Raw genomic sequence first — 26,516 nt, forward strand, 5'->3', positions numbered from 1 at the left:
GTTAAAAGCTAAGAGAGGGCTCATTAGATCTGAGAGAAAATGTTACTGCCCCCATCTGTGAGCAGGAAGAGAATGCATGGGATTGTAGATTCACTTATAGCTTATTGAGGATCAAGGGAAAGTCAGAACCGACAAGAGCTAAGAAGAGGATAAAAGAGCTAGCTCAGAAACACTAGTTGAAAACATTGTAGCTATTTTCTGGCTCAAATCTGGGAATGTAGGAAAAGTTAAGTGTTGACTTCATCAGTTAGGATTAGTTTGCTCTAGGTAGAAGGCAATTGTTCTAGCCCTTCTTTAAAGAACCATCACGAATATAAATGTTCGGCAAACATCTGAGATCCCAGTGTTAGCAAAGATGACAACATGGGAAACCAGCCCCTTGGTGACGACGAGTCACGAATGCCACAACATGGCAATGGGACCTCGCAGTTCCTAAGCACACAGCACAGTGAGAAGTCTTTCCAGAGAAAACAAAATGTAGTTTCTGGTTTGCAGGGGACATGGCGGGGTGGCGGGCAGGGGATACAAAGGTACAGATCTAGTATGAAAAAGAAGAGTTAAATATACACCTTTTTAGTGTCATTATATCCAGGCAAAAACTGCTGAGGGTCTACCTCACTTGGATAATTGAACAGTTTGCCTGGGAAAAGCCAGAATTCAGAGCTACCCAGACAGTACTGAACTGGTAACAGAAACAAGATAGGAAAAGAACGCAAGAGCATGCAAATGAATCAAATTGTTTCCATGATAGTACCCAGTTGAGTTTCATTTTAGTGCCTATTATACTTATTAAAATTAAATAAAAAGCACCTTAAAATGACCTCTATATATAATCAATACACATCATTAATAGTATTTATATAAATATGCAATATGCACACAATTTAAGCTTCAAAGAATCTAAGACCTTTATAATCTTCATTATCATCAGTGCTATGATTCTCAAAATCTCAGGGAAGGGTTAACAGTTACGCAGCAGATTTCAGTGATAGCTGACTTTATTTGGGGACTGACACTCAGAATTCTGAAATAAGTAGTAAATACTGAAAAGTTACCTCTTTGAGGGATGGGAGTGATCTCTAAAAGTCTTATTGCTAAGAGACTACTTTCAAAACTCTGTGACTATTGATAGATGATGAGGTGTTTGATTTTTTTGTTTGTTTTTTGTTGTTTTGTTTTTTGTTTTTGTTTTTGTTTTTTTGTCAAAGATGGTCCAGAGACAGGTGGGTATAATGCTTGCTGGCCAGAGGCCTTATAATACTTTGATGATACTTGATAGTAACTCGGGAGTTGAGAGTGATCAAATGAGAGAAGGATGTAGTCCTGTTCTGATGGATGGAGTGTATGTATATACAGGTATACATGATGACCTTGTTATAAATGGACAGTCCCAGGAAGGAAAAAAGGACATAGCAATTTTCTCTACATCTGGAATTGCTTCAGGAGCCTTATAAATATATTAGAAGAGCAACAACAATAACAACAACAGCAACAACAACAACAACAACAAAGCAGTTAGAAGAAGAAATGCCATTCACGTAGCTCAGATCCCACCTGAAGGCAAGAGTCTCCAGGAGGGCGGACAGCATTCAGGAGCATAGAGCTGGTTTGCAAGATCCCCAGACAGGTGCCTCTTACAACCTCACAACAAGGAATGTTCACTGGCAAATCTTTGGTCTATACTCTAACACTAGTGCTAAGTGGAAGAGCACATTCTCTGTAAAGACCCATGCACACCACTTCTGTCCGCCCTTCTCTCGTGTGTGTGCCAGTTAATGTCCCTGGACACAAATGAGAGCCAAGTGTCTGAGAACAGAAATGAGGCCTGTTGGGCTCCTTACTGACTTAGCCAACCTTCTTCTCCTGTGGGCCTGGAAAGAGACGCTGTATTTGTCTGCTACCAAGGATCATGTCTAGAGGCTACTGCTAGGGCCAAAAAGTTCAGCAAAGTTTATACTGTTACAATCACATGTAGCCACAATTCAACTCCCTTTATTATAAGTATAATACTCACTTCATATCACAAATGTATAAAAATATGGCAGATAGTGTCATAACGATACTTTCTTTAAATGAATATATTTATAAAACAGACAGTTCTTTACCATATATATTTATAGTTATATAGAATAAAATACTCCTGATGCAATATATAAATGTTACTGTTTAGTTTTTATAGAAACTACTGTAGCTGTCCCACTGCTTCACAATGTTCCAAACAGCTCAAAATAACTTTACATTATAACATAAAAGGTATGATTATAACAGTACAATATTAATTATAAATAAATGTTACAAATCCTATCAAATATGGAAGCTTAGAAAACAATTTAAGACATACAGTTCATCTGCTAACCCTTCAAAGGGATACTCCTAGATTACAATAAACCCCACATTTAGTCTAGTCAGAAAAAATATGTGGTAAGGGCATCGGTCAACATGAATTCTTCTATCCCTCACATCCAGGACACACCCTGGCTTCCCCAAGTTCAACAGAGATTGCACTAAAGCTGGAATGTAATGGGGAGAAACTGGCAAGAATTTCTTCTTCCTCAATGGCACACTCTATCCATTCTCACACAAGACCTGTGGGGAGTGGTGATCCCTAAGGAACTCCCGTGGCTCTAAGATCCCTGACTAGCATTTGTGGCTGCGAGGAGCCAGATGGCCCCCCTCACACACAATATTGCACACACCTTCATAAAGCTGAAAATACTGGCTTATTACCCTGGCCCAACCCATTTCCCAACCCACCCTGAACCCTCCCCTTCCAACTGGCTTGTCCCCCCCCCCATAAACACCCTCCATCCCAGCATAAATTACAAGGCTGTCTCTTTCAAATCATTCAGATTTGGCATTCGTGAGCGATTTGTTCTGTTATAAGGATGCCCGTTTGGCCCACTCTTGGCACCCAGCTGTTCAGAATAGGAAGGCCCCTCTGTGGCACTCCTGGTCACAGAGGACACGTGCCAACCAGGATCCATCTGACCTGGCAACTGAAGGGCTGGTCTGCCTTTTGGTGTAGGCTCCTGCCGGATGTTGCTGCTCCCACCAGAGGCCTGACTCAGAGGGTGAATCCGAATTTCTGAGAAGGAATTTTTGGCTTGTTGAGCTGTTAAGGGCTGGAACCGAGGATCTGAAGAAGCTGGATGATTGGTTGATGAAGACAGATGCAACAGCTTTCGAAGAGATTTTAGTGGTTGGCTCTGAAAGAAAGATTCAGATATGCACAAGATTTAATTTAGAGTAGGTGAAGGAGATGGAAGGCCACGGAGATCAGGTGCTAAAGAGAGGCAGGAAGGGAGGCCACATGGCTGGGTGGGCCAGTCCAGCTCTATCTGGTCTCCCAGTTTTCTCAAATAAGATTTTAGTCACTGCCTTTTAAACGAAAGGCCTAGAAATCTAGGGGAAAAATAACTATAGGGCCCCAAAGGTAGCACATGAAGGTCAGGGCTCCTTTGATCTGGCTGCATTCTGTCTTTACCATGTTTCTCGAGCTTCAGACCTAGAAAGGAGAAACAACAGCAGACGTGGGTGTGCCTCTCCTTTTTGAGAAGACATCCCAAATAAGTCTTCACTTCGATTTCGCCAGTGCTATGGATAATCTTAACTGTGGAATGGCTGGGTTTAGAATCCCTGTGGAAATATACCTCTGGGTGTGTTTGTGATGGTGTTTCTAAAGAGATTTTACTAAGGTGGGAAGACCCACTCTGAATGTGGGAGCAACATTCCAGAAGCTGGTGTCCTGCTAAATGAAAGAAGAAAGTAAGCTGAACACTGGTACGCATCTCTCTTTTTCCTGACTGTGGATACAGTGTGACCTGCTGCCATGCCTTCCCCATTGTGGTGGACTGTACCCTACATCTGTAAAGATATTTTGCCACAGCAATGGCAGAAGTAATTGATACAACTGGATAGAACTTGAACATCTAACCATACCTAGCTGCAAGGGTAGCTGGAAAAAAATGTAGTTTTAGGTATTGAGGCAGTGAATTATTGGATAGCAGTTTCCCTTTTTGATACTACATCTTCATGCTCTATGCTGTATTTTACTGACTCATTTTCATCTTTTTGATGTGAGAATGGTACAGTTTGGGTACTAAAAATACAAAGCATTTCAACTGCTCACAGAAACCCTGGTTAGTGGACTTCTTGCCTACAGAATGGCTGCTGGTCAAAGACCCTACAGAGCACAGCACTGTGGAAGGGAGACTGGTGTGGAAAGAGAAGGCCAAGACCTAGATGAGATCTGTCCCTCACTGGCCAACTATTTTCAGTTAACTCCTGAGACTCAAGTTTCTCCGTGGTGTAAGGCAACACTTCTTCCTCTACCTTAAGCACAACATGCAGGAGAATCACTACCAGAAGAGGCACAGAAAGCCAAGTATGGCAGTATATGAATTTAATCCTAGATAGATGTGTGGGAATCACAAATTTGAGGATAGTTTAGGAAACTTTTCAAGATTCTCTCAAAAAACCAAAGCAACACACACACACACACACACACACACACACACACACACACACACCATAAACAAACCAATCTACTACTGAAGCAACACAGGCTGGCAAAACTCAAGAGTACTTTTATCCTGAGTGCCATGGTATAAGCCACATGCATTCCAGCTATTGGTCAACTTTGAATCACATTGATAATCGCTAGGAAAACTGTAAGATTTGAAGAAACAGGGTGCTAACCACCACGGTAAATGAGCTGAGAAACAACTAAAGGAGAAATAGCTTCAAGGAAAGCACCCGCCACTAGCTCTATGACATTTTCCCCAAAGAAAGCTGTGGGGTCTCTATAGGAGGTGGCAAAGTGTTCTATGCACAGGAGGTATTCAAAGGGTGTCTTTCTCTACCCTCATTCCTTTTATGTATCCCAGGGTGGCCTCCAACTCTTAATCCTCCTTGCTCCTTGCCTTTATGTAGCCCAGGCTGGCCTGGATCTCTGTTTATATAGCCCAGTATAGTTTCAAATTATTCATACTCCTACCTCCAATTCTCAAGTGTTGAGATTATAGGTCTGAGGCATCATTCTTGACTACTTTTTCACTTTTATTAAAATGATATAAACAAGTTCTTCCTTGTCAACTCGAGAAAATTATCAAGCAATTATAATAATCCAGAATTAGCTGGAGACATGAAGTTACTAGAAAGGGGCCCCTTAGCATCAGGCTCTCAGATCTTTGTGTTCCTATTTTGAATAAGTATTTCCCCCCCTCGCCAAGTTAGGATATCTCATTCGCTATGCTCCCTTTACCCTTAGAAGAGATTATGCTATAAGTACAAAATATGAATGGCCAGGCAAAAAGAATGGCAATTTTGGAGAACTTCTGCTTATACCTCCAAGTAACAGATTATAGTGAAAGAAGCCAGATCTATAGTCCTAGCATGTGGGATATAAAGCCATAAGGATTGCTAGTTTTAGGTCAGTTTGGATTACATAGAAAATTGTAGGACTAACTGGTTATCTGGACTAACTGGTAAAATGCATTCTTAGGGGAAAAAAAAAAGAACAAAACAGAAAACCTATAAAAATTAGAGCCACTGCTTCTAAACTCCCCAAATTTTGTTAAAATAAACATGGTAGATTATGTCACTGTGAAGAAATACAAAAAGGATAAGTGTTTTAAACATATATGTTAATTACTTGAAAGAGACTAAAACTCTCCATATGGCAGGTAAATATAATCCCGTTACTGTACTATATGCAGTTCCTATTAAAAGTGTTTGCCTTTCTTTATAAAAATGGCTTAGATTTCAAAAGTTATAATATTCTTTCAAGAAAGCTTCTAATATCTGGCTTTCAAGGCCTGATTTATATGCTATCATCTTTAAGGTAACCTTATTCTTCTCACAATCTCAGTTTATCCTCACCAATATTTCCTAGCATAACTTACTTTGTAGTATGGTCTTCGTGAATCTTTGTCTCCTGAGCTGCAGCCTACTTGTGGGCTAGGACTCCTTCTTGTTCATCTCTCCACATTGCTCCACTGCTTTCCCCAGCTAGGTGAAGGGTAGTGGAGGCTTGCTTTTTTTCACAGTGGGAATCACTGTGAAAATCATCCTGACTTGCAAATAGCACCAAGGCTATTTATTACGGTCGATTTGGGGGAAGCTATTTTTTTTTTCTTCCTTGATTCCCATCCTGAAAATCTGGGAGTGATGTAAGCTACACTCACCTGGGTCTGTAGATCTGAGAGCTTCTCAGGTCGCCACTCCTTTGGTCTGCTGCTTGCAGTGCTAGAAGAATGAATGGCTTTCTGTAAGGTCAATAGATCAGGACCATCAGTGTTGGGCACCTAGAGGGAAAGATGGAGAAGGATTCAACAAGCACACCAATAACCTTAATGAACATAGACAACCACACCCAAGAGGAGACCCAAACTGAAAAGTAAACTGAACTAAACCAAATTTCAAAAGAGAGAGAAAAAAAAAGACCCAGTAAGTAAACCAAAATTCTCCAAATGTTCATGATGCAAGTAGTGCTAGTTAAAGCCTGCTGCCTTCTTAGTAATTTTCCCTGCGTTAGGAAAAATTGGCAGATTCATGCAGCTTGGTTAAAACCTTAACCCTTAAAGCATTCCCATGCTGTTAGTTTCAGTATCTGTAAAAGAGAGCAGTTAAAGTGGGCTGGACCAGGAACTGCTGTGGCATCCTCATTTCATATTGTAGTTAGGTTATGAACCAGTTCAATAAAACAAAAACAAAACCAAAATCTCATGCTGGGAATATGATGCAAAATCTGTATTTGATGCTGCCAAAGAAGTCTAGGGAGCTTTCAAGGAGAGAAAAAGTAGGGAAGTATGGTTTGAATCATAGTCCCAAACCACTGCCCAGTAAATCTGGGTCTGCCATTGTAGGCTTAGAAACTGCTTGAAATTTATGCCACAAATTCCAAATGAATGCAATTGGTCTCTTCAATGGCTTTAGTGGACAAAAGGAGAGTTATGCCAAATGCCAAGCAAAAGCCATGGCTTTACACCTAGTGACTAGCAAAAGCAAGTTATCAACTAGTACAAGCTGCTTTTCTCATGGAGCCTGCTAGCTCAAATAATTTGGTCAATTTAAAGTTGGTTTTAAAGAAACAAACTGCCAACCGAATAGTAACAAAATCCATGCAGTGAGCCAAGTGAAAAGACATTTGTGGACTGTAAATGTTAATCAGATTCTTAACAGGAATGAAAAGATTTCAAGAATGCCGTCTGCCAACAATTGGCTAATCAGCCCAGCCAAACCAGCCTTACTAGTTTGTTTAGTAGGCTTATGCGACAACATCTTTAACTGATGCAGAAAACCCAGAATAGATATATAATATATATATATAAAGTATATGTATTATATATATCCATATATCCCAGTGAATTTATGGAACTGGCCCAGGTACTTAACTAGCACAAAGATTATGACCCCATGAAAATAAGACATGCTGTCATCATCATCATCATCATCAGTAAAACAAGTTTACTGGAGCAGTTTTCAGGGCTACGATATGTAAAAACGGGTACCATGGGTGGAGTGACTACAGGAAGCTTTTTCAAAGAAGAACTATGCTTTAAATGATTCTTTGAATTAAAAAGAGGAAAGAGGGATTTCTTGATGCTTGGATTCTCCCCGTTGGTGGAGTCTGTCTGTAATATAAGATACAAATGAGCTAATTGCAAAAATAAAAAAAAATATTAAGCAAAATAAATAGGTGCTTTAATTGAAACTACTAGCCCTTGGGAGCCCTCAAATGATTAAATATTAGCAATCATGGAAAGAATTTCTGTGCTATGCATCTAGAGAGATTATTTATTATTTTCACCTGGAAACAATAATGTAAGTTCACACAAGTACACAATTTTTCAGAGTCTATACAATGATTATGAGCAATAGTCTAGGAATGCCTAAGGCCTCTAGGCATCTGCTTACATTATGCTCAATTAGGAATTTATTCATTGTCAAAAATAAGACTGTTTTGAAGAATTGTGTTTGATGAGTTGCTGATGAACTCCAGCCATTACTAACTGTTAGGATCTCAGTAATGAAGAGATTCTACCACATGGATTATTTTTTTTATAAAAGAAAATATACTTTAAGTCCTTTTGATCTTTTTGGTCAATTACCTAGAGCCAGTAAATATCACTTGAGAGATGACTAGCAGTGTTGTGGGATACTAAGGCTAGGTGAGCAGAACTACATTACACTGTTAGAAATATATACCTCATTTAAAATGTTTGGTACAATTCAGATTTCTGGGTTTCAAGCAAAGAGATACAAGTTTAATCTTCAGGGCTGGTAAGATGGATCAGTGGAGTACTTTGCAACCAGAGACTGAATTCCAAGAACTCACATAAAAGTCAACAAAGTTACCCTCTGACCTCTATATACCATGGCCCCCGTGCACTCCTTCCCCAGATCATGTACACACAATAGTTTTTAAAAGTTCAATCTTTATATTGAAGTATCATTTCAAGTTGAGATACTAAGTAAGATCCAATTACCAAGCTGGCAAAGTCACCATATGCTCTGGGGACTTATGTAATTCCCTGGGTAGACAAAGCCAGATTCCCCAAGGCAGCTTGCAGACTTGCTGGAGTCAGAGAAGGCACCTTTACAGTACAGAATGATTTTTGGCACCTCTTTTCTCTCTGTTGGCTACCTCAGTGGTCAGAGAATAAAAGTGTATACAAATGCAGTAAGATCATCTCTTCATTGCTGCAAGTGTGAAGACATCTGTGTAAATATCTGAGGTTTCCTGTTCTAATGAGAGAAACCCTGACTCAGAGGCCTTTTACAGGGAAAGCCAGTTTTAGTTCTTCTAACTCTGTGCGACTTTGGACAGGTCAACCACTTGCCTGGCTCAGCACCTAATCTAGTAAAAGAGATATAGGGTTAGCTATAGTACCTACATCTTGCAGCAGATTTAAGTTTCTTGGAATCTTGTGTAAAAGTTTCAACACCATCAATTTCTTGGTTTGTCTTACTTAGCTTTCCATTTATTGAATTTTAGAAAGTAAAAGCAAGTTCCCTTTTGAGTATTCATTCAAAGAAAGCAGAGTTAAGTTAATGCCAGGCCTCAGGGCCTGGGGGCTGGCACTCTATAGTATTCTTTGGAAATCTGACTCTAGATTTCAAAACACTTACATTTTATTCTTAATTTAAAAATGCAGAGGTACAAAAAAAATTCAGTTTGGAAAACTGAAGGCACCATGATCTGTGGAAAGCTTTTCTGAGGTTAGTATAAATATTTAATAAAACATTTAAGAGAGAGGATGCTAGAGAACAGTAATTTTTATTACCCTAACGTATACTATTTAAATATCTAGAATTTTATCCAAATCTTGAAAAATCCGGTGAGGCAAGATGTGTGTACTTCGTTTAGCCACAGTGAGGCAAGGGCTTTAGGTTTACTGTTCATCTGAGGCAGACATGTATTAAAATCTAAATTTATGTACAAGACAGCCTCAATTCTTCTACCCTTACTGCTTTCTATAACTCAATCATATCACAGGGTGGTAGGCATGTAGTTAACAAAATCCCGAAAATTTTATAACAGTGGCCAGGAAGAGGTGTTGGAAGGATAATGCTTATGATAGGTAATACATTCTATAGACAGCGGGCAGAGTTTAATGTTTTAGCACTTAAATTATTTTAAACATCCTAAAGCCAAGTCAATCCTATTTCTTCACTTTTTAATACAGTTTCAGCAACAAATATAGTTGAGTGGCATTTTGATTTGACATTTCAGTCTAGGCAAGTTTCAGTAAGAGATATATAGGTACCCTTTTCCACCCCCACGAACATTTCAGAAATACCATGTAACCATTAAAATAAAGCAGAAAACAGAGACAAGTATATGTGTGCGCTCGCGCATACACACACACACACACACACACACTTTCCTCCACACACATATACATAGACTACAAAGCTCCTGTCTGTGGTAGGTTGGGCAAGATCAAGAACAATGTTTTCTTTTTTTATATTTTCTTTTTGATAATGAAATGTTTTGGTGGCGGTGTGAGGCAAGGTTTTCTCATGGAGCTCTGGTTACTCTGAAACTCACTTTGTAGAGCAGGCTGGTCATGAACACAGAGATCTCCCTGCTTCTGTCTCCTGAGTACTGGAAGGAAACGCCTACAATACCATGCTCTACACCAACTCAGAGCTTGAAGTCATTTATTTGGAATGAAATACTTGCATCTAATATGCAAGGGAAAGAATGCTTTCCACATGTCTAGATGTAAAGGGGCCTTAAAAATACACTTAGGGGTTGGAGAAATGGCTCAGCTTTTAAGAGGACTAGCTGTTCTTCCAGAGGATACAGTTTTTAGTCCCAGCACGCACATAGCAGCTCACAAATGTCTCTAGTTCTAGGGATCCCAATGCCCAATGCCCTCTTCTGGTCTCTGTGGGCACCAGGCACACAAGTAGTGAACAAACATATGCAGGCAAAGCCACTATACACAGTGTTTGTTTATATATTTGTTAAAATCAACACAAAAACACAACTCTACTAATAGTATAGATAAAGCCAATGGGGTTAGGCCATGAACGAGAATAAATCTTGTGTGAAATAAAACTAAAGTCAAAACCCAAAACTATTGAAAGTGGCTAATTCAACATCACTTAGATATCAGGGTAAAATAAAATGAAGGAAGGCAGGCTCTTTCTGAGTGAACTGCCCCTACTGCTGTCTTGGAGGCTTGTCTTTCTTCCCCATTTTCTCTTGTTACTAGCTAGATTAGAATTTCCACTTGAGCGGTTCCACAAACTGATGAGTCCAGTCAAGTGGGGCTGGCCCATTGTTCAGATGCAAAGCTCCTAGGAGCTGAGGTGCAGCCTGCCCCACAACGCCACCATAAGTGAAATAGCTTTACTTATCAAAGCCAGCCCTGAAATGTCAGATGAAATTGTACCTCTGTGCCTAGAAGCCAGGGAAGAATGAGACGTGATAGTTATTTATGAATTTCAGGATTTAAATGTAAACCACAACCATTCCCGAAGTTTTTGCATATCTCTATGCTCCCAGAGAAAAACAAATCCCGTGTCTTCATAGTTTTTACAGCAATCTAAAGTCACATGGATAAGTGGTTTATTGAGAGGGGCTTAAAAGTATTTTCTCATCCAATTTAAGTTTCTTTTACTCCTTGAGATTCTGCTGAATCTAGAAAAGCTTTGTGAGAGAATGGTAATGAAAGACTTCAGAAAGAGCTGTCTACAATATATCCACACTAAGAAATTAAGTCTGATTGCCCCGTGTAGAGGGTAACATGTATCCACAGAATAACATAGAACCCCGTGACAGAGACAGACATTAGTCGTGTACTTACTGTTTGAGTTTTCTTCTTTTTCTTTTTCATTGACCTGAAAAACCCTTGCTTCTCCTTTTCTTTGAGTTGATCGGCATGACTAATGTTTTCAGGACTTTTCCTAAACGAGAAGGCATTTTTTTTTTTAATCATATAGATCTTTGAATCGTTCTCTTGCTACAGTGTGACAAACATAATGAAGGCTGAAAATGTGTGATACCAGATTCAATCAGCCATGAAGAATTGAGCCCACAGGTAAAGGTCCTCTAAAAAGCACAGAGGGAACCAAATCTAATCAGCATAGGGAATGGCTGGTCTTTGGCACAGGCTTGATCACACTAGCAATTTGAGCACTGTTATAAATGATCTGTAACGGCTCTTTGGGACCATTTTCCTGCTGCTGAAAATCTCTGAATTAGAAATTCTGTAAAATGCATGGCTTAGAGGATGCTTCCTCTGTAACTCTCCAAGGGAAAGAACAGAAACATCTCCAATACCTTCATTTTTCTATTTACCTTCTAAAAACCAGCTCAACAAGTTTATTATTAGTAGCTTGCCAAGTTACAAAACTTAAAAAAAAAATCAATGCTGCTATAGAAACATTATTAATGGAAGTAAAAATTGCCCCAAACTGGAAAATTCCTACTTATTAAACCTTTAATCTATTACACCTAAATAAAAAAATACTCAAGGAAAAAATGTAGACATGATGTATGCTCTAACACAGTATGCTCAAGGTGTGTGTGTGTGTTAAAGAATAATTCTAGCTGAAAATACTGACATTAGGATTGATACCACACCAAGTCTCTGCAAGGTTAGGTCTCATCTCCCACAGAGGCTAGACAAGGCAGCCCAGCTGGTTGAACATACCCCAATATGGGGAACAGCTTTTTGGGATAGCTTCTGCTCCAGTTGTTCAGAACCCACATGAAGGTCAAGCTGCACATCTGATACATATGTGCAGAGGGCCTAGGTCCAGCCCATGTATGTTCTTTGGTTAGTGGCTCAGTCTCTGAGAGCTCCCAAGGATATGGAGATACCTAGGGGGGCCTCTATCTCAGAGAAGGGGAGGGAGTTTGGGAGGAAGGACGATGGGAGGGGAGACAGTGATTGGGATGTAAAAAAAATGTAATTTTAAAATTTAGAAAAGAAAGAAAGATTGATACAACATGCCTAGTCTTGACTGCAACTTAATATGTCAAATTTGTTTGATATCCATGGGAGGTCTGTCCTTTTCTGAAGAGAAACAAAACAGGAATGACTTTGGTGGTAGGGGATCAGGGGTGGAGTTTAGAGGAAGGGTTGGGAGGAAAGTAAACTGCATTTAGGATGTAATAAATGAAAGAAGAATAAGTAGAATAAAAAATTTAAAAGACTGATACCACAGATAACACTAGGTATTTTAATAAAAATAGAGGATGTTCAAAAATAGGAAATAAGCCACGTGTGGTGGCATATGCCTATAATCCCAGCATTCAGGAGGCTGACACAGAATGTTTGAGTTGAAGGCCAGTCAGATTGTCTTCCAAGACTGACCATGAAACAAAAACCCACTTTTCATAAAAAGAGGGGTTGGGGGACACCTTGGTTTTGGACTTACACTCTTCAAAAAGCAACTCAACTGCTATTATTCTTGAAAAAAAAAACCTCAAATATTTACATATTCCCTAAAGTAAAAGTGGTAGAATCATTAAAATTAACAGTTAATTTATATTTATGGTTTCAGAATACCAAACAGCGATGAAGTGATTATAATATCTAAGAAAATATGAAGAAAGCAGCACCCAGCTTTTTTCATTAAAATATGTAAGCCAGGAAAATTCTAAATAAACCATTATTGGTTGCACGGCAGAAAACACAATGAAGCTATTAAAAATAAATCACAGCTTCAAAGAATATCTACTGACATAAAAGAATATTTAAATGACAGTAGTAAGTGAAAATATAATGATTTCAAGTTTTTTTTCATAACAGATAAATCCAAATATATGGCAAGAAGGCATATAGGTTATACAATGCATTTTAATATTCATTTATTTATTTTTTAAAGATTTATTTATCTTATGTTTTAGCAATTAGTCTCTGTGTGTGTACCACTTGTGTGCCTGGAGCCCATGGGGGTCAGAAGAGGGTGTGGGATTCCTTGGAACTGGGCTTATGGATGGGTGTGAGCCACTATTTGTACTGGGAACCAAACCTGGATCCTTTGTAGGAACAATAAGTGCTCTTAACTCCTGAACCATTCCTCTAGCTGCTATATTCACTTTTTTAAAAATGCAGGAAGAAATTGCAACAGAAATCTTGGCTGGAGATGCAGCTCAGTGGAAGGGCACTTGTACAATATTGACAAGACCCTGGGTTCCATTGAATGCACTAGGGGAAAAAAATAAGCAAAGCCTCATGGCATATGCTTGTAGTCCTAGGTATGTGACTACAGTGGGAGGATCGCTTTAGCACACGTGTTTGAGAACAGTGGTTAACAGTGGGTAGATTACTACTTCTCAAAAAGGAACCTCCACCCCCACCCCCCCAAAAAAAACCTTAGCCAGGCGGTGGTGATGGTGGTGGCGCACGCCTTTAATCTCAGCACTTGGGAGGCAGAGACAGGTGGATTTCTGAGTTTGAGGCCAGTCTGGTCTACAAAGTGAGTTCCAGGACAGCCAGAGCTACACAGAGAAACCCTGTCTCATAAAACCAACCAACCAACCAAACAAACAAAAAACTTAAAAGCTCTATGTAGGTAATAGAATTATTGATATTCTTGTTTTAAATTTTACTTCTTCTCAAAATAGAATCCTCATCCCACCCCAAAAACGGCTTTACAAGCTTTATCTAGGTAGCAGAATTTCTGATATCCTTTTTAATTTTTGAGAACACATACCAATAGTATGCTATAGGTCATCAAAAAGGTGTTATACAGCCCAGAGTACTTTGGGGTTAGAGATATAGTTGGTGCTGATGAAACTCAGCTGGTGGAATGTGCACCTGGCATGCACAAAGCCTCTGACCTCAATCCCACATAAACCTGACATGAGCACCCCAGGCATTCTTGAAATCCATTAGAACTTGCTAGTTAAGCACCACTTAAGTTCTAAGTTCTGAAGTACAAGTTCTGTGATTCAGTCTGGAAACCCAGAGCAGTGCCTTCATCACTTTGAAAGCTAGAAGCTTAAGATGTGGTTGCATAGGTACAAATGGGTTGGTGGCAAGTTACAAGTCTGTGGATGCAGTGCTGTACTGCTGGGGAAAATATGACCTTCATAGCTTTATGAATGCAGTCAAGGGTGGGGCGAGGGGATGCGTTACAAGGCAAACTGGCTTTAGAACAGAATTTTAGTGCTAGCAGGAAAGGAAAGAAGGGGACACCACTCCTTGGAGGAAGCAGAATTCTGCCTGGGAAGATAGAAGTTCCACCAGGATGAGGTAGCAACTGGAGAAGTGGAAGGTTAGAAGAGAGGGGGGCAGGAGAACAGTTCAGCATTTGCCATTGCAGAGTTCGTCCTGGGAAACTGGGAAGATGAAGGATCAAAGACCCTCCCTAGGATCTTTTCTTTTTTTAATATTTTTTATTACATTTTTCCCCCAATTACATTTCCAATGCTCTCCCAAAAGTCCCCCATACCTTCCCCGCCACTTCCCTACCCACCCATTCCCAGTTTCTTTTGTCCCTGGCGTTCCCCTGTACGGGGGCATATAAAGTTTGCATGTCCAATGGGCCTCTCTTTCCAGTGATGGCCGACTAGGCCATCTTTTGATACATATGCAGCTAGAGTCAAGAGCTCTGGGGTACTGGTTAGTTCATAATGTTGTTCCACCCATAGGGTTGCNGATCCCTTCAGCTCCTTGGGTACTTTCTCCAGCTCCTCCCTTGGGAGCCCTGTGATCCATCCAATAGATGACTGTAAGCATCCACTTCTGTATTTGCTAGGCCCCAGCATAGTCTCACAAGAGACAGCTATATCTGGGTCCTTTCAGCAAAATCTTGCTAGTGTATGCAATGGTGTCAGCGTTTGGAAGCTGATTATGGGATGGATCCCTGGATACAGCAGTCTCTAGATGGTCCATCCTTTTGTCTCAGCTCCAAACTTTGTCTCTGTAACTCCTTCCATGGGTGTTCTGTTCCCAATTCTAAGGAGGGGCATAGTGTCCACACTTCAGTCTTCATTCTTCTTGAGTTTCATGTGTTTAGCAAACTGTATCTTATATCTTGGGTATCCTAAGTTTTGGGCTAATACCCACTTATCAGTGAGTACATATTGTGTGAGATCCTTTGTGATTGTGTTACCTCACTCAGGATGATGCCCTCCAGGTCCATCCATTTGCCTAGGAATTTCATAAATTCATTCTTTTTAATAGCTGAGTAGTACTCCATTGTGTAAATGTACCACATTTTCTGTATCCATTCCTCTGTTGAGGGGCATCTGGGTTCTTTCCAGCTTCTGGCTATTATAAATAAGGCTGCTATGAACATAGTCGAGCATGTGTCCTTCTTACCGGTTGGGACATCTTCTGGATATATGCCCAGGAGAGGTATTGTGGGATCCTCGAATAGTACTATGTTCAATTTTCTAAGGAACCGCCAGACTGATTTCCAGAGTGGTTGTACAAGCTTGCAATCCCACCAACAATGGAGGAGTGTTCCTCTTTCTCCACATCCTCGCCAGCAGGCTGTCCACTCTCCCCATAATTATTCAACATTGTACTAGAAGTCCTAGCCAGAGCAATTCGACAACAAAAGGAGATCAAGGGGATACAAATTGGAAGAGATGAAGTCAAAATATCACTTTTTGCAGATGATATGATAGTATATATAAGTGACCCTAAAAATTCCACCAGAGAACTCCTAAACCTGATAAACAGCTTCAGTGAAGTAGCTGGATATAAAATTAACTCAAACAAGTCAATGGCCTTTCTCTACACAAAGAATAAGCAGGTTGAGAAAGAAATTAGGGAAACACCCTTCTCAATAGTCACAAATAATATAAAATATCTTGGCGTGACTCTAACTAAGGAAGTGAAAGATCTGTATAATAAAAACTTCAAGTCTCTGTAGAAAGAAATTAAAGAAGATCTCAGAAGATGGAAAGATCTCCCATGCTCATGGATTGGCAGGATCAATATTGTAAAAATGGCTATCTTGCCAAAAGCAATCTACAGATTCAATGCAATCCCCATCAAAATTCCATCTCAATTCTTCAACAAATTAGAAAGAGCAATCTGCAAATTCACCTGGAATAACAAAAAACCTAGGATAGCAAAAACTCTTCTCAAGGATAAAAGAACCTCTGGTGGAATCACCATGCCTGACCTAAAGCTTTACTACAGAGCAATTGTGATCAAAACTGCATGGTACTGGTATAGTGACAGACAAGTAGACCAATGGAATAGAATTGAAGACCCAGAAATGAACCCACACACCTATGGTCACTTGATCTTCGACAAGGGAGCTAAAACCATCCAGTGGAAGAAAGACAGCATTTTCAACAAATGGTGCTGGCACAACTGGTTGTTATCATGTAGAAGAATGCGAATTGATCCATTCCTATCTCCTTGTACTAAGGTCAGATCTAAGTGGATCAAGGAACTTCACATAAAACCAGAGACACTGAAACTTATAAAGGAGAAAGTGGGGGAAAAGCCTTGAAGATATGGGCACAGGGGAAAGATTCCTGAATAGAACAGCAATGGCTTGTGCTGTAAGATCGAGAATTGACAAATGGGACCTCATGAAACTGCAAAGCTTCTGCAAGGCAAAAGACACCATCAATAAGACAAAAAGACCACCAACAGATTGGGAAAGGATCTTTACCTATCCTAAATCAGATAGGGGACTAATATCCAATATATATAAAGAACTCAAGAAGGTGGACTCCTCCCTAAGATCTTTAAGGCACTGGAGAAACTACAGTATAGGTGGGGCAGGAGGAATGACTAAGTTCAACATTTCTAAGCTGAAGCAGACCAGGTGGTAGGGTTGAGATGTAGGCAGGGAAAGAGTCTAGGGGCCAAAAGGAAAGGGGAAAGAAATTATGAGTATGTTTGCATCATAAAAGGCAGAAGAGCCAGGCAGTGGTAGCGCACACCTTTAATCCCAGCACTTGGGAGGCAGAGGCAGGNGGATTTCTGAGTTCGAGGCCAGCCTGGTCTACAAAGTGAGTTCCAGGACAGCCAGGGCTACACAGAGAAACCCTGTCTCAACACGCCCCCCCCCCAAAAAAAAAAGCCAGAAGAAAGCAAGCCTGAACAAAGAAGGGGAGAGAAAAGGAAAGAACTAAGCAGAGCTATACAGAAACACACAGAGAAAACACAAAGAGAAAAAAGCCTGGAAGAGAAAGGAAGAGAGAGCAGCTGCCTGGAACTCAAGTACTTGAAAAGCTGTGTGTTACACAAAGGAAGAAGGAGCCTTGAACATGGAGCATTGAGACCACCAGGCATATGTGTGGCAACTATTGCCCTATGTGGATTTATGGCTTCTATAATTTCATGTGGTATAGTGGGCAGCTTTGGGTGTTACATAAATTTCAGACAAGGAAGCTTTGAGAAGGGTTATGCATCTAGTGTGACCCAGTCCATCACCTTGGGGACCAGCATTGATCAAAATAGTATGGCTACAAGGTTGAAGGAGGACAGACACACTTTTAGATAAAGGATAAATAGGCAGGGTCTCACACAAAACTGAGACTCCTGTCATCTAGACTAACAACTCTTCCCAAGGGAGTCAAGAAGAATGAGGGAAGTTTAAAAACTCACTGTAATCAAGGAAGGAAGAAATGAAAACAAAAACTGACTTACAGTTAATCAGCATTTACTGAGTAGCATATTAGGTATTAGAGATAAAGAGAGAAATCAACCAAAGAGCCTGGCCTCTCACTCAAAACTGCTCCCAGGCTCACAATGAAGAGCAGTGGAGGACTGTACAGATAGCCTCTTGAACTTTAGCACAAGCCCTCTGGGAGCTGCATGGAGGGTGTGTGGGAGGGGTGGGGGGCACTGCGCTGTCATTCCCCTGCCTCATGAAAGTCAGTGAAGGATTCTATGAGAAGAACTGCAAGACAGACTGACAAGCTGTAATGGACACAATATATTCATAATGCTGTGGAAAAAAAACCCTAATTTTTCAAATGAGTTTCAGAGTCCTTTCCTCCAATTTTAGCCCAATTTTGATGGAAGTTTTTCTAAACTAGTTCCATACTTTGTCATTTGTTTATCTATTGTAAAGGAATTGCTATTCATTTTATAGGCACACACTCTAAACTGATACCTATCTAAATTGACACATGGAATTCTCACAGGTCTGTGAAAAGATAAACCACACCCATGCTTTGCTCCATAGCTATTGCCTGTGATTCCCCTCCCCTTTGGACACTGTGTTATGGGCTGAAACCACATCTTATCCTATTGACCTCAGTACTAACCCACTAAAACTGGACACTAGGAGGAATAAATAGCTTACAAATGAAGAGCCTATTAGTAAAAGATGAGTCTGGCTGTATTAAGTCTATTTTTCTTGTTCTGAAATATTTTGGCTTATCTCCAGTTTCTTAGGTGGATTCAATACAACTAAGATGGCCAGAATAACAGCTCTGGGTGTTAAACTACAATATCTATTCATTGGTTTTAAATATGATATTGCAACTTGATCTTTCCATTGCAGAAAATATGTACAGTGTACAAACATTCTCTTCCCCAAAGAAATGTAAAGTGGTACTATTACAGAATTTAGCAAGACTTTCTTTTATGTTTGTGTTAGCAAATGCATAGTTCTCTTAGATATAAAGAATACAGCAAAACAAAGATCTTGGTCAAGAAACAAATCAAGACGAGTCAAGGTTAATTAAAGATTAAATTATGTTAGATATGATACATGAATAAGATACACCATAGAAACATAATGGTGGCGTAGAGAATAAAAGAAGAGAACTCATTTACAGCTAGGGATTCTGGAACCTTCGTAAACCACATAATAGCAGCATTAGAACAAGGATGACTTGATGATGTCTTGGCTAAAGATGAACAGCTCAACTGTACTTTTGATTGTTTTGAAAACAACCAATTTCATGGACGGACACACACACACACACACACACACACACTCATCTAAAGTTCTATTCAGAGAGATTAGACCACATGGTTATTATATACTAGATCCTACATTCAGTCTCTGCAACCAAACTAAATCAAACCCCTAAAACATGCACACCCTGCCCTCTAGAAACAGCACCATGCTAACAGTGTGTATCCTACTTTTGGATCCCCCCAACTCCCTGGGCAAGGCATTGAGATAGAATCTCACTACATTTCTCAGGCTAGCTTTGAACTGGCAATCCTCCTGTCTCAGTGTCCCAAATGCTGGAATTACAGTCTAGTACCACTATGCCGACCAGTTCATACTTTCATTTAATTTGTACCTGACTAACCTAATTCTCAAACGATTATGCAAGTCTCAAATTGATACTGTTTTAGATTGTTCCCACTGTGTTATGCAAACAACCAAGAAAAGACAGTCCATTCTATGCATCTGTATTTGACACTTTGACATTATTCTCAGGGCTTGTCCATGCAACATCTAAAAATGGTCAACACTGAAAACCAACAAAAGCTAAGTCTGTTTTCTTATGTTTTCTACACTCTAGGGAGGAAAACACAGTCACAAAGAGGTATGGAAGTTTATGAGCTAGGTTAAAAGCAAAATGGTCAACAATCCATGGAAACATAAATATAATAACCATAGCTACCAACACAATGAGCCATTACAGTGCCAGGTACCATTTTAGGTGCTTTCTTAATATTGTATCACTTAAATATCCTAACAATTCTAGAGGGAAGTGCTAGTGTCCTGTGTCCCTGCTCTATGTTACAGGTGTTTAGCACCAGGTACATCCTCTGACTTTCAAGCTTCACTGTGTATGGAATGGGAGTAACTCGTCCCTCAAAGGGCAACTATGAGAACTACGGCAGTGGATACAGAGGGCTATGCAGAGTGTCAGGACCAAGTTCACTGTCAATAAACGAATGAATGAATATGATGAGAGACTTTTCTGCTATGTTATTTAATATAAATTCTGATCTTGAAAAAAGGTACAAAACCCTCCAACATAACATGTTTTTCTTATTCTTAAAGAAAGAATGGCCGAGAGCGGGGAAAAGAAAAGAAAAAGTTTACCTTGCATATCTTTGAATTCCCAAATCTACAATTAGCAAAAGGAAGAGTGAGACCAAACCAAAACACTCACCATGGATCAAATCCTGGTTGTCTTTTTGAATGATTTGTACCAGAACTGCTATCAGATGGCAGAGAAGAAACTCGAGTGGACACATTATTTTCATGGAAAGAATTGTCTGGTCGTGGAGATGGCACTAAATGAAGGAGAAAAAACATTACTGAAGTGCTTTGTTGCATAGTTCTGATAGTATTCTACTGCATTTCTTGAACACAAACAAAACGTCTTCCTCTGCCTTTCCAGAACCTTTGTTTCCTGAGTATGGAGGTGGTCTAGGCAAATTTCCCTCCTCAACCGCTTACATGGTTACAAGGGTAAGTAATAAAGATTTCAAAACAGAAACCTGGGATATCAGCTGATTGGCTGCAGAATATTTGAGGACACTATTAGATTGGACAGCATTGAAAATATGACTACTGTAGCAACCACTGCCAAATACCATGTTTTTGGCATTCTTTGAAGTTGAGGCTTTCTCATTACAGGTCTAATTAGGCAAAATCCATTCTTAGTCCAATAGCATACTTAACAATATGTGTACTGGAACACACAAATTACAGTTTAAGATTTGGCAATGTAAGGGTGTGCCACTTAGATCTTTAAACTCTAAGGAAATTTGGCCATTTGCACAAAATATTAATTTTCTATATATTCTCAGAGCAAAAAATGAACAGAAATATAGACTATGATGTATTGAGTGATTCTGCTTTGGGGGAAGGGGTAACCATGTTTTCATCAATTTCTAAACTTGGCCGCTCTACAAATTTCATCACAAAAGTAATATGTACATTGTATATCAAGATCAGTGACATCAAGCAAGAAGTGCTTGCTAGATGTAATTCCACTGTTCAAGAGGCTCAGGTGGGAGGACTGAATGAGATCAAGGACAGACTAGGTTAGAGTGAGTTCCAGGTCATCCTGACTGGGTTATAGTATAAGATATTATCTTATACTGATGTTGAAACAAAACCTACATATTCATACACAGAACTGCATCTCCGTGTTAGAGTTTTTTAGGTAAACAGTTAATAGTATGATTACTTGTCACTTCTCAGACATTCCTAATGTTATTTAATCCATCTCCCACCTGCTTCTGTACTTACCTCGCCTCCCCTCCTTTCACATTTCTCTGATCAGATCACTTATCCCCTGCTATTCCCCTCTCTACTATTCCCTAACCCCCTATCTTGGCAATGATTCCATTTTAATTTCCTGTTTGCTCTACAGAGCCCAGAGATCCCTGAACTGGAACTGACCTACATGCCCCCTCTCTGAGGACTTGCTTTCATGGTGCCAGAAGGTGCCATCCAAGTTTCCAAAGGAGGGAGGCATCAAGGAGGGAGGTCCTCCTGTGGGGGTTTTGAATGAGGATGCCCCCACAGACTCATAGATTGGAATGCTTGGTCACCAGGGAGTGGCACTATTAGGAGGCACTATTTTTGTTGGAGGAGCTGTGTCACTGGGGGTGGGTTTTGAGGTTTTTCAGATGCTCAAGCCAGGCCAAGTTTCTCTCTCTTCCTGTTGCCTGCTGATCTGGATGTAGAACTCTCAGCTACCTCTCCAGTACCATGTCAGTCTGTGTACGGCCATCCTTCCAGCCATGACCATAAATAGACAAAATGTTTGAACTGTAATCTAGCCCCAATGAAATATTTTCCTTTATGAGAGTTGCTGTGATCATGGTGTCTCTCCACAGCAGTAAAACCCCAACTAAGACACCTACCCAGCTATAATGCTGATGGAACCACATCAGGGACCAGGCACAATAATTCCAAGGGTACAGGAGTGGCATGTATATCTTGCCAGTAGCCAACAGATTTCTAATTACACCGAAGACCTGCTCAACAATAGGGAAACCATGTCTGATACTAGAAGCCTAGCTAACTACTCAGTGCTAGTGAAAGCATGGTTCTTGGAGGAGAATCTACAACCACTGATGTACTAAGTCATCATAACCCCTAACAACAATCTATAAACATTGTTCTTATACTCATAGGTAAGTGTAGTCTTCACTCCTCAGCAATAGATGGAGACCATTACAGGAAACAACATCTAATCGAAATACAGAGTCGTGGTGCCTAGTCCTAATGGATACATTTATAATACGCCCTGCACCTAGTGCTCAGGGAACATTGTGGAAAAGGGAAGGAATGAACAGATTTTAAGAGCCAAAGAATCAGGAAATCTGCTATGAGACTGTGTCTCTGAGGAATATAAGAAGCTACACCCATAGTCTTAGCAACATTTCCAAATATGAGTTGAACAAGGATAATACCAAAGGATATGTCAAAGTGGACAGGGAAAAAAAAAAAAAAACCCGGGAGGCCTGAATCTCTACAAAGAACTATAGGCAACTGAGGAAAGCTGAGAGCAGGAAAGGTGCCAAAATATCAGCCCTGAAAACACACATACAGTCACATAAGGAGCGAGAAGGTTATAGATAGGAATAGATATGTAAGTACACATATATGTATGCAATAAAAATTAGTGAAAAAAGAAGCCATGAATTTGAATGAGAGCAAGGTGGGGGCATATGGGAGACTCTGGAGGGAGGAAAGGGAAGGAAGAAATGCAATTATAATCTCAAACATAAAATTAAAACCACAACACAACAACAACAACAAAATGACACCATTTCACTTGCCTCTGGATAAGAAACCTGGATTAAAAAAAATAGGATGAACCTATTCTAGAAACATCTCTCTAGATATATCTGGAAACATTTGTCAGTTTTAAAAAACCACCCTTTTTCTCTAGGACTTAGCAGTATCATTGAAATGACAGATGTCTCCAAGTGGTTCATTTAGTTTAAACTTTCCTTCCTATTACCGAATTTTTAAAAATTAAAATGTTCTACTTGCCAAATCTCAAAGTAGATTATGAAATAGATAAAGGAAATGTTTTTCCCACAGTAACTAATTCAATCTATTTGTAACCCAAATAGTGTAGCCAAAAGACTATTTTATTAATTTAAAACTCCACTTCCATTTTATATTAAAACATTCCTCTACTGGGCATGATAGCACACACCTAGAATTCCAGAATTGAAATATAGAAACAGAAGGATACAAGTCAGCTGGAGGCTAACCTGGTCTACATGGATAGACCCTTTCCCCAAAAGAAGGATATTTTCTCCAATCATATGTGCAAACAACAAAATTTAGATGATTTTAAAAGAAAAACTTACACTGAAGATGTTTTCACTCATGCACAAGACAAGAAAACTAATTAATGTTAGTCTAAATTAAAAGTTTAGCCTTGGGCTGGAGAGATGGCTTAGAGGTCCAGAATTTATTTTCAGCAGCCAGATTGTGGCTCACAACCATCTGTTATGGGATCTGATTCCCTCTTCTGGTGTGCATGAAGACAGACCACTCATTCATTCATACACACACACACACACACACACACACACACACACACACACACACACACANATATATATATATATATATATATATATATATATATATATATATTAAATGAATAAAAAGGTTTAGCCTTATAAGATTCTACAGTTACCATAGAATTGGGTGGGGGGTCATTAAGAAGCATATTTGATGCCTAGTCCTTTTCTAAAAGGTAGAGGTGGGAAAGACCACATAGTAGCCTAATTATTCAATGCACATCTCTTCCCGAATAACACTTGTATGCATTTATTTAGCTCAGATTCCTAATTTTAATTACCAAACAGTATTTTGTGTCCCCTCTGACCCTGACTGAACCTCTCCAGCTGTCTATAACATCAAAAAGAGCAGGAAGTCAGACAATGTGGACATACAAGTCAAGGCTGTGCTAAGTCTTATGGACTTTATATACCCCAGCCTCCTGTTCATGTTGCCACCAAAGCACTGGGATTCTCAAATATTTGGCACTTTACCATCAGGTGCAACCTCAAAGGGTTGTCTTTCTTTAATAGTTCTCTGCTAAATTAACAGAACCCAAAAAACATGCTTTAGTCATCTGTTCAACAACAAAGTCTATTTTTAAACTACTCTTGAAAGTTTTCTTTAATTCAATTAATAACTATTTATGAAGCTGTGTCAGCCAGTTCCTGCCTCTTTCTTTCCTTTCCTCCATCTCTCTCTTCCAGGATCAAATTCAAGGTTTCACACACACCAAGCAGACACTCTTATCACTGAACTCCATCTCCATCCTTCAAACTCAGAATATTCAAGAGGCTCAAAAACCTTGCAGAGAAACACTAGATCCAGTGCAGTGTGCTCTGCCTTGTATCAGGGACAAAGACAAGGCACCATTGAATAGAACAAAGAAGAGATACTTCTGGCGTAGGAAAGGGAAAACTGTCCCATGAAAACAACTGGTGCCATTAGGAAAGCAGTGTGTTCCAGGACATGAAAGAGCCAGGTGTGCTTGAGACTTGTGGGTAGAAGTGGGCGGGGAACAGAAAGAGTGGACCACAAGGATTTGATCATAAACAGTCTGTTATCAAGCATCCAAAGGCCTATCAACAAATTAGAGCTAAGGTATTGGGGTACAATTGTGGACAATGTACTAGGGACAATGGATGCCTGCTCTATTTCTTTCTCCTATAGTACCATTCTCTGACTGCCCTAGAGAATTATTATACTTGCTGGCAATCTCCTTTGTAAAGGCAAGAATGAGGGTGGATATTTTTATCTGTATTATCTACTAACATATTCTAGGCATGTCTGAGTTTCTGGTATTATAATGTCACATTGCCATGAGTAATGTTCACACAATACAAATACACAATCAAAATATTTTTAAAAATCTTAAACTGGGTGTGTTGGCACACACCTTTACACATAACACTCAGGAGGCAGAGATAGGTAAATATTTTTAAGTTTTAGACCAGTCTAGTTACACCTGTAGTTCTAGGGCAGCCTAGGTCTACACAGTGAGATGTTGTTCCAAAATAAAAATTATATACATACACACACATGTGTGTATACACACATGAATATATATATATATATATACATGCATATGTATATGTATGTATATACACATATGTGTGTGTATATATGTATATGTATATATATTTATAATTTCATATAGCTCATCAGGGGAAAGATTGCCATCAGGTATCATGGCCTGAGACTGATCTCCTGTACCTACATTGTAGACAAAAAGAACTGAGTCCTATAAGCTATCCTCTGACCTCTCTCTACAGGTATACCATGGCCTGTGTGTCCACGGCCTGAAAATAGATATATATATAATTTTAAAAGTCCTCATGTTTTATGGATGTTTATAATTTGGTGTGGATCTGTCTTCATAGCTATCATGTAGCCACGATTTTTATAGGCTAAACTCTTCTGGGCACAAAGTGACATAGGTAAATGTCGAATGAATGGCATGGTCAATATCTAGCTTCAGGATCATTCTGAGGATTGTTTGGATGGGTGCCTTGGAGACAGAGACTAATCAGGGTCCCAGCCAGAAGAGACAAGGGACTAAATGACAATGGTGACTAGGGGCAAGGAGAACTGCCAGATGATGGGAACACAGGCGATGCTGTTGGTCTGAGGTCCACTGGAGTAATGAAGAAATAGTGGTGGATAAGGAAAGGAGATAGACTCAACAGCAAACACAGGGGTGGGGTGACTTACCTCTATAAAAGCTACCAACTCTCCTTGGGACAGGGTCATTGTATAGATGCCGATTTTCTTTGGGAGCTGTGCCGTCGTCAGAGTGTGGGTCATGGTATACTCCACCCTGAGGCAGGAAACAAGGTTATGAAAGTTAAACCATGGCTTGATGACAGTGCAGCTTACAACAAAGCCCAGCCAGTGCCTTATTTTTTTGATTTTTAAAATGAAAACTCAGGCTTATGTTACAAATAAAAGTACTTATTTTCTAAGTCAGTTCAATTAATTTATGGAAGATTGGGTATGGAGACCGTTTAAAAGCTAGGTTGTTCACACCAGTCAGAATGGCTAAGATCAAAAATTCAGGTGACAGCAGATGCTGGCGAGGATGTGGAGAAAGAGGAACACTCCTCCATTGTTGG

At 39.7% G+C, this 26,516-nt stretch overlaps 1 protein-coding gene across 2 annotated transcripts in view; it reads right to left on the reverse strand.

Moving 5' to 3' along the window:
* Positions 1–2,805: 2,805 nt before the first annotated feature.
* Cdkl5 (cyclin dependent kinase like 5) overlaps positions 2,806–26,516 on the reverse strand; it is a 186,953-nt gene continuing 163,242 nt past the window's right edge. For both annotated transcript variants that reach the window (XM_021153604.2, XM_029473209.1), the window contains exons 14-18: positions 26,116–26,221; positions 20,534–20,657; positions 11,322–11,421; positions 6,186–6,305; positions 2,806–3,206 (exon numbers count right to left, since the gene is read on the reverse strand). In XM_021153604.2, coding sequence (XP_021009263.1) covers positions 2,820–3,206; positions 6,186–6,305; positions 11,322–11,421; positions 20,534–20,657; positions 26,116–26,221 — 837 coding nt within the window. In that variant the 3' untranslated portion in view covers positions 2,806–2,819. The remainder of the gene's footprint in view (positions 3,207–6,185; positions 6,306–11,321; positions 11,422–20,533; positions 20,658–26,115; positions 26,222–26,516) is intronic.

The sequence above is a fragment of the Mus caroli genome, chromosome X (assembly GCF_900094665.2).
Source record: "Mus caroli chromosome X, CAROLI_EIJ_v1.1, whole genome shotgun sequence".
Classification (NCBI taxonomy): Eukaryota; Metazoa; Chordata; class Mammalia; order Rodentia; family Muridae; genus Mus; species Mus caroli.